Source organism: Arachis ipaensis, chromosome B09 (genome assembly GCF_000816755.2).
Source record: "Arachis ipaensis cultivar K30076 chromosome B09, Araip1.1, whole genome shotgun sequence".
Classification (NCBI taxonomy): Eukaryota; Viridiplantae; Streptophyta; class Magnoliopsida; order Fabales; family Fabaceae; genus Arachis; species Arachis ipaensis.
The window spans coordinates 32,510,853-32,518,826 of NC_029793.2; the positions used below are offsets into that span (position 1 = coordinate 32,510,853).

A 7,974-nucleotide genomic window follows, 5' to 3' on the forward strand; every position below is an offset into this window, starting at 1 on the left:
GGTTCTCGGCCCTCCCATTCTACATTACCGCAAAGGCTGCAGTAAACCATATCATGAGACCTCCCAGCGTTTCTAATCGAATTGCAAGCCATCGATTTCCACTCATGTTCACCAGAGTGAATTGTATGTTGTTGTCCATCGACTTTCCATTGATATCAGCCATGCCGTCATAAGCTTTGTAAGCACAAATTGTTGATAGGCCATTAAGTACTTCTCCAAATTGTGCATAAACAGGGGATCTACTAATTGAATCTAAGCACTTTACTTCATGGGCGGTGCTCTATACAAATGAATAAAATGATGCTCACATGAGTTGCTCAAATTCAATTTCACAAACAGAATAATAAATTCTACTACTGAAATTTGTGAAAAACCAGAAAAAAAATCAAACAATTAGTGAGAAACTACTAAAAATATTTTCGTGGTTAACAGTCCTAATCTAGAAATTATTTCAACTCACATAAGGGTCAGAATTTGGGTGCATTAAACCAATCATCCATAGCAAAATTGCGTAAGGTACAAACGCTGGTTTAGTAACAATCATCCATGGCAAAGCAATAATAATAATAATAATAATAATAATAATAATAATAATAATTGCAAAAGGTACAAATGGTTTATGATATAAAAGGTAATTAGACCAAACTGCTTCATAGTTATTGATGATGGATACTAAAAACTATATGTCAACTTCAGCTTATCAGCACTACACAAAAGTTGACCATCTTAAGTCACAAAAAATATAGATAGGAATAAAATTAGAGGAGCTTAATCCATGTAACGTGAGGGTTTACATTTTATTTTTTAAGTTCTAACCAGAAACTTATATTCAAACACATGAATATGCATAACAAATTGACAACAAACAGTTCATAAGTAATGCAAATAATAATATAATGCTTTCCATTTGCCAGAAAGCAGTAAGAATGGAATATATGTACGATTTGTTCTTTGTCAGAATGCAAATCTGAGTTGATTGCTTGATTTCCTATTACTGTGAAAAGTTAAATTTAACCAACAAACAAAATTCCATCATCCTGGAATCTGTTGTCTCTCATGAGTGCTGTCAAATGCTTCAAAGAATGTGAAATTTCAGCATCATTAGGATGTGATATATCACCTGCAACAAATGAGTTTGTCTTTTGTCCTACAACAATCCAGCTACACCCAGGCATCTTTTGGATTTCTTTTTGTATCATAGTTCTCCTCAAAGATCTAACTTCATTCCAATGTCCTGATGCAGCATACATATTAGAAAGCAATACATATGGGGAAGAATTGTTAGGTTCTAACTTAATAAGGTTCTTAGCTGCTCGCTCTCCCCTTATGTCATCGCCATGAATTCGGCAAGCTCCCAATAAATTGGCCCAAATCATAGCATTCGGTTCGACATTTAGTTTGTCGATGAACTCTTCAGCTTCTTTGAGATTACCCCAACGACCAAGAAGATCCACAATGCAAGCATAGTGATCAGCCCTGGGTTCAATGCCATAACAGTTCACCATGAGATCAAAAATTTGACGGCCCTCGAAAACCCACCCTGCATGGCTGCAAGCAGTGAGCACTCCGAGGAATGTGACATCATCTGGTGTAACACATGAGTGAGCCATCTCATTGAAGACCTTCAAAGCGCTTTCTGCATGACCATTTTTTGCAAATCCAACTATCATTGAGTTCCAAGAAATCAGATCCTTTTTGGTACCCATTTCTTCAAAAACTTGCACAGCACTTTTTACATCCCCACATTTAGCATACATGTCTATGAGTGCACTGCTGGTTAACTCATCCAAGTCAAAACCAGTATGGAATATTAGAGAATGTATCTCTTTCCCATCTCGCAATGCAGATAAGAGAGCACAAGCTCGAAGAACTGAAACAAATGTTGCTTGGTCAGGGAAGATACTGTTGTCCCGAATTTCTCGGTATGAATTTATGGCCTCGTAACAGCAATCATTTTGAGTATAACCAGAAATTAAAGCAGTCCACATAACAATGCTTTTAAGGTTCGAATACTCTGAGAAAAGTAAGTTGGCATCTGCAATCCTTTGTGAGTCCATATACATGCCCAACAAAGAGGTACCTAAGAACTCACTACCACATAAAAGACCCCTCTTAACTATAGCACAGTGGATCTGCAACCCAAGATTTACCTGAGAACCCTTACAAGCATCTATCAGGCTTGCAAATGTAATTTCAGATGGCTTGAGCCCCAATGCCAGCATCTCACTAAAAAGATTAATAGCTTCTTTTATATTTTTCAAAGCATATCCTGAAATCAGAGCATTCATGGATACCACACTCCATTCAGGCATTCTAGAATAGATTTTTCGTGCATCTTCAATGGAGCAGCATTTAGAATACATGTCAATAAGAGAACTTCCAACAAAAAGGTTTGTTTCTAATCCCAACTTAACTGCCAGGCAATGGAACTGCAATCCTTCTTCTAATAGATTAACATTTCCACAAGCGCTAAGTATACTTGCCAAAGCTACTTCATCAGGTACTATGCCATGTAACCTCATTCTGTTGAACATTTTGAAAGCATCAGTTTCCTCTTCTTCATGCACGTATCCAACAATAATGGCATTCCAAGAAATGTTATCTCGGGTTTTCATGCGCTCAAATTGTTTCCTAGCTTCCTTCAAATCCCCAGCCTTGGCATACATATCTACCAATGCATTGTTCACAAATAAATTGTTTGCAAAACTTCTCTTGATAACAACTGAATGCACCTGACGACCAATTTCTAAGCTTTCAAAACAAGCACATGAACTCAAAATGCTAGTGAAGGTAAATTCGTCCGGTTCAATGGTACGTCGTGTCATATTAAGGAATAGCTCCAATACATGATTGAAATAACCATTCTGTGCATAAACTCCCAGCATGGCATTCCAAGTGACCATATTTTTCTCAGACATGACATCAAATACTTGCTTTGCAGCATCTAACATTTCGCACTTCCCATACATACTGATCAAAGAACTTCCCACATATATACTAGAACCCAAACCTTGTTTGATAGCCTCTCCATGGACTAGTAACCCATAATCCAACGCAGCTAAGCTGGCAATCGCACTAAGAACACTTGCCAGCGTGGACCTTGAGGACTTTATACCACACTTCCTCATTTCGAGAAAGAACTCAATGGCCTCCTTATGATGGCCCCTCTTAGCATGACCAGAGATCATCGCATTCCATGCCACAACATTGCTAGTGTGCATGTCTCGGAACAATTTACAGGCATCATCCAGCTTACCCAAATTCACAAGAGCATTGAGAACAGTCACAAAAACCACCTGGTCAGGAGAGCAGCCAGCTATCTGCATTTTGTCAAACACCTGGAGGGCGTCCTGCGGCAGCCCGGCTCGAACATAACCAGAAATCAAAGCTGTCCAAGAAACAGTGTCCAAGTGGACTGTGGCGTCAAATATGGCGCTAGCATGGCGGAGAAAGCCGCATTTGGCATAGAGATTGATAAGAGCACCTTGGCAGAACGGATTGGATTCAAAACCTACCTTGATCACGCAGGAGTGAAGCAGTGTGCCGAATTCAACATTCCTGAGCTTTGAACAAACAGAGAGAGCTATAGCGAGCGTGAATTGGTCAGGCAACTGGCCAAAACGCATCATAGAAACGAAACAACGGAGTGCATTTTGGAATAACTTCTGCCTTGAGTACATGGAAATGATAGAATTATAAGCGGATAAATGTCTTTGACGGGGATGGAGCCGGTGGAAGAGCCTCTGAGCGAAAGGGACATTGCCGGCAGCGGCGTAGAGATCGATGGTGGCACTTGCGAGGAAGCCATCAGAGGAAATGTCGTGTTTGATGGCGTGTGCATGAACAACTTTGGCCATTTCCCCGTCGCCGTGGTTGGGAATATTGTCGAACACATGGTAGTCGTGATGGTGATGGGGATTAGTTTTAGTTTGTTGTAAGCGGAAGCAAATGCGGAGAAGGTCGTCGTAGACTTGTGAGATGGAAGGAGGAGAAGGGGAAGGGCAGTGCTGAATGATGAGTGAATAAGGTCTTAAGAATAAGAAACCTTGGACTTGAAGTGCAATTGCAAGACGCATTGACAAACAAACAAAACCACCTTGTTAATGCTTCTATTGCATAGATGCGTATTGCGTGCTGTGAAAATGAAAGAAAAGAGTTGGGTAAGGGTCCTATTTAAAGAAAACAGTTAGCGGCTAATCACATTTTAGTCCATATAAAATGTTGTATCACTAATTCACTATATGTTAATCTTATTATTTTAAAAGACTTAAATCATAACGCAAAAGACAAATTTTATAATCTTCCATAAGGACTAAAGCAATAACATTAAAAGATAAACTTTGTAACTATTTCAAATTAATAGGTTAGGTAATGACAACAATTTTAAGGACGGTGACACTTACATTTCAGTAGTATCTTTTTAAGGAGTATCAAAAAAGGATGGTACTAAAATAATTACAATAGAAGTAAAGTTAATCCCCTATTTTATAGGCGCCAATGCAATTAGAACAATAATTTAGGCTTTAAAAAACATATTGGAAATGTGCATCTAATAGCTTCAAAGTTCGACCAGACAATTTAAGCTTTAATTACAATTAATAACTTCAAACCTAAAGGTCAAAGAACTGAGAGAAGGAAGCTACTTCAAATGCAATTAGACCAAAAACTATAAAAAGCTTATAAAATTGATTCATATTCAGTCTTTCCAAGTTCCACTTAAAATAAAAACACAAAAATACTCAAAAAAAAGGGGCATAGTGATTATTCCTATTTCCAAATGCAATTATTAGATAATGTAACCCTATTACAAGTACTCTATAAAATTTTCAATCGAGTCATTACCATGCTTAGGTAATAATAATAGTTTTGTCCATAGTTATCAGACCGGCAATCAATTCGGTCATATGACTGGGTCACCGAATCACTGGTTCAACCGGTAGATTACTGATTCACCCGGTTGACCCGGTCATAGTTAAAAAAAAATTATAAAATTATATAAATACAATTAAAATTATGTATTAAAATTTAAAATGTAAGTCTTTACAAACATAATAATAATAATCAAATATTAATTTTGTTCATATTTATGTCTGAATCTCTATAGACAAATAAAAGACAAGAAATGCTATTCCAATAGAAGTTTTGTTCATATTTATGCCTAAATCTCTTTAGAAATATTACATAACCTATATACTCCTTCAGTTGTGGACTTGTGGCCACCTAGAGAGATAAAAACAGCTAATAATGTTATATATACTGAAAAGAAAAAAAATTAATACTCCATCTTGAAAATGGCCTAACTAAAAATAAAAGAGTACAAAAACACCTCGTTCAAAGATAAGACTTTAGAGACCATTTAAGATATAATGATATATACTACAAAGTGAAATTACACCAACAGACATGTTCAAAATGATCCAGCATTTATATAAATTTATTACCAATAAATCTATAAGGAACCTAAAGAAAGATAACAAATTTGTACAAGAAGATCCTTACTAAACTGAATGTCCGAGAATTAACAAGTAAATGATCCCAAAACTACACCCAACAACACCTAATGCAGCATAAAATCACAATCCAGTTCAAAACAGATCCAATTACAAGAAATACAAACTTCAAACAGGTAACCAACAATTCTACACCAAAAATCCAAAGGCATAGTTTGAACTTAATAGGATCGGATCAGATCTAATGATCTCAAATCAAACTACAAACAAAACAAATACAAAGTTTTGACTCAAAACCAGAATTTATAATCGGAAAAATACTATCAAAGAAAATATATGGAAGCAACAAACAGCATTTAATTTGATTTCCATTTTAGCATTCGGCAACAAACATTACAAAACAGCAACAAGTAATCCCTAATCACACTAAACCTGAAATCAATAAAGCTAACATAGCATAATCCCTAATTACAAAATAGCAACAAGTAATCCCTAATCCCTAATCCCTAATCCATTTTTAGCAGCAGCAAGAAAATTTCAGCAAAAATTTTAGGAATTAAAAAAAGAGCAGCAGCACAAAATCAATTATTTGATTTTCATTAATCCATTCACAAATCAGCAAACAGAGCATAAAAGGAAGGGAAGAACTGAAGAAGTGAAAGCAATGCCACTAACCTTCGACGGAGACACGGACGGCGACTGGTGAAATGACGGCGAGCTGCTCCAAGCCTTGAACAGAGAAGCCAGGGAGGACGGGGACAGCGGGAAGGAGGACGCCGAGCTACAAGAGAGGGCCTGGGCTACAAGAGAGGACGTGGAGGCGCCGACAGCATGGACGGCGGTGGCAGTACGGCAGAACCGTTGCAGGGAGAACCTAGTGTTTGGTTGGGTGATTTTGAACTTTGCTGGGTTGGTTGGTTGGTTGGGAATGAGCTGATCTTTAAGGTTGTGAAAACCGAACCGGTCAACAAACCGGTAAGGTGACTGGTTCACTGGTTCAACGGTTCGACCGAGGTTCAACCAGGGGCGGTTTAATTAAATATTAAATAACATTGAGTAAGCTCCATATTTTTTTCACATTGCTGCTTCAATCTCCCAAAGTAGCATCAAAGACAACATCAAATCCTCCTGCTCCTGGAACTCCAGCCAACAACACTCCTTCCAAGTTCAGTGTAGCATCTAAAAGTTTTGTTTGTGATTCTGGTTCAATCTGCATGAACTGCAAAGACACAGTAGTTATTAGCAGCAGATACCATTTATAATCAACATCATTCAGACAGAAGAAGCATAATAATAAGTGTAAAATCAATGAAAAGAACTTACAGGAACACCTGCAGCCTCATCTAATCCCAAGCATAGCTTCTTTTGCACCTAACAATGCTTTATTAACTGCTTTCTTATTGGGTTTAGAAACTTACTCTATCCACTGTGAGAATTGCATTTTCAACATCAACACAAAAGAAAAGCAAAAACATGAGAGCCTGAAGTGCAAAAACATGACCAAAATTAACTCAGAAAAAAATACAGAATCATTCAGCAACAAAAAATCAGTAAAGCCAGTTCAAATTAACAAAATCAGTAAATCCAGTATTAACAAAATCAGTGCAAATTAACAAAAGTATTAACAAAATCTGCAAATCATCATTCAGCAATTCAATATTATAATAACAGTGCAAATTACAAAACAAGCAAAAATAATTCCAAGCAACAGTGCTTACTGGCGGTGAGGGAGGAAAGGAAGTGACGGTGACGGAGGAGCGGGAACTACGAGAGAGAGAGAGAGAGAGAGAGAGAGAGAGTTCGAACAGAGGAGACGATGACCGAGAACGATGAGAGGAGAGGAGAGGAGAGTAGGAGACCTTCCTACAACGGCGGCGAAATGAGGAAGGATGAGAAGAGGGATGGCGGTTGCGGGCTGCGTACAAACTTCCGCCGAACAGAGCTTCCAGCCTTCCACACGCGACACCGCACCCACCGTCTGTGCGGAGGAGAAGAGTGGCGATGACTTCGAAGAGAAATGGTGGCTACGGGCTGCTTTCGAAGTTCGGAGGAGAAGAGTTTGGCCGTTTGGGGACTAGAGTTCTCCAATTTTCAGAGAGAAAAACTTAAACGGCACCGTTTTGAGGTTGCCACAGAACCGGAAATCTCTAAAAAAAGCCGGCCGGTTTTGCTAATTTACCGATTAACTGTCGGTTCGGCCAGTTTTTTACCAAACGATTTTTATAGTCGAGTGAACCGATTAGATGACTGATTTCCGATTATTCCGGTTGAACTGACCGGTCCGGTTCGATTTTAAAAACCATAATTTTATTTGGGCTGATTGTTGTTTATGTTCGAATAATTAACGTTTCAATCGTGGATAAATTTAAAAAATAATCCATTCTTCAAAGACTAATTTATCTATAAACTCATTCTTTCATTTTATTTTATTTTATTTTGTATTATTAGGAAATAATAAAGTAAGTTACACAACACTAGCGTTTAACAAATTTTAAGATGATATGGTTCTTCTAAAAATGGAAAT

At 37.7% G+C, this 7,974-nt stretch overlaps 1 protein-coding gene across 2 annotated transcripts in view; it reads right to left on the minus strand.

Annotated features, from left to right (window-relative positions):
• The window catches only part of LOC110262443 (pentatricopeptide repeat-containing protein At3g09040, mitochondrial-like), a 13,272-nt gene extending 5,726 nt beyond the window's left edge, over positions 1-7,546 (minus strand). The window contains exons 1-4 of one of the 2 annotated variants that reach the window (XM_021111553.1): positions 7,169-7,546; positions 6,774-6,876; positions 6,126-6,660; positions 1,121-4,134 (exon numbers count right to left, since the gene is read on the minus strand). In XM_021111553.1, coding sequence (XP_020967212.1) covers positions 1,121-4,076 — 2,956 coding nt within the window. In that variant the 5' untranslated portion in view covers positions 4,077-4,134; positions 6,126-6,660; positions 6,774-6,876; positions 7,169-7,546. Of the gene's footprint in view, positions 1-1,120; positions 4,135-6,125; positions 6,670-6,773; positions 6,877-7,168 lie in introns of both variants that reach the window. The other variant, XM_021111554.1, reaches the window with a different exon arrangement.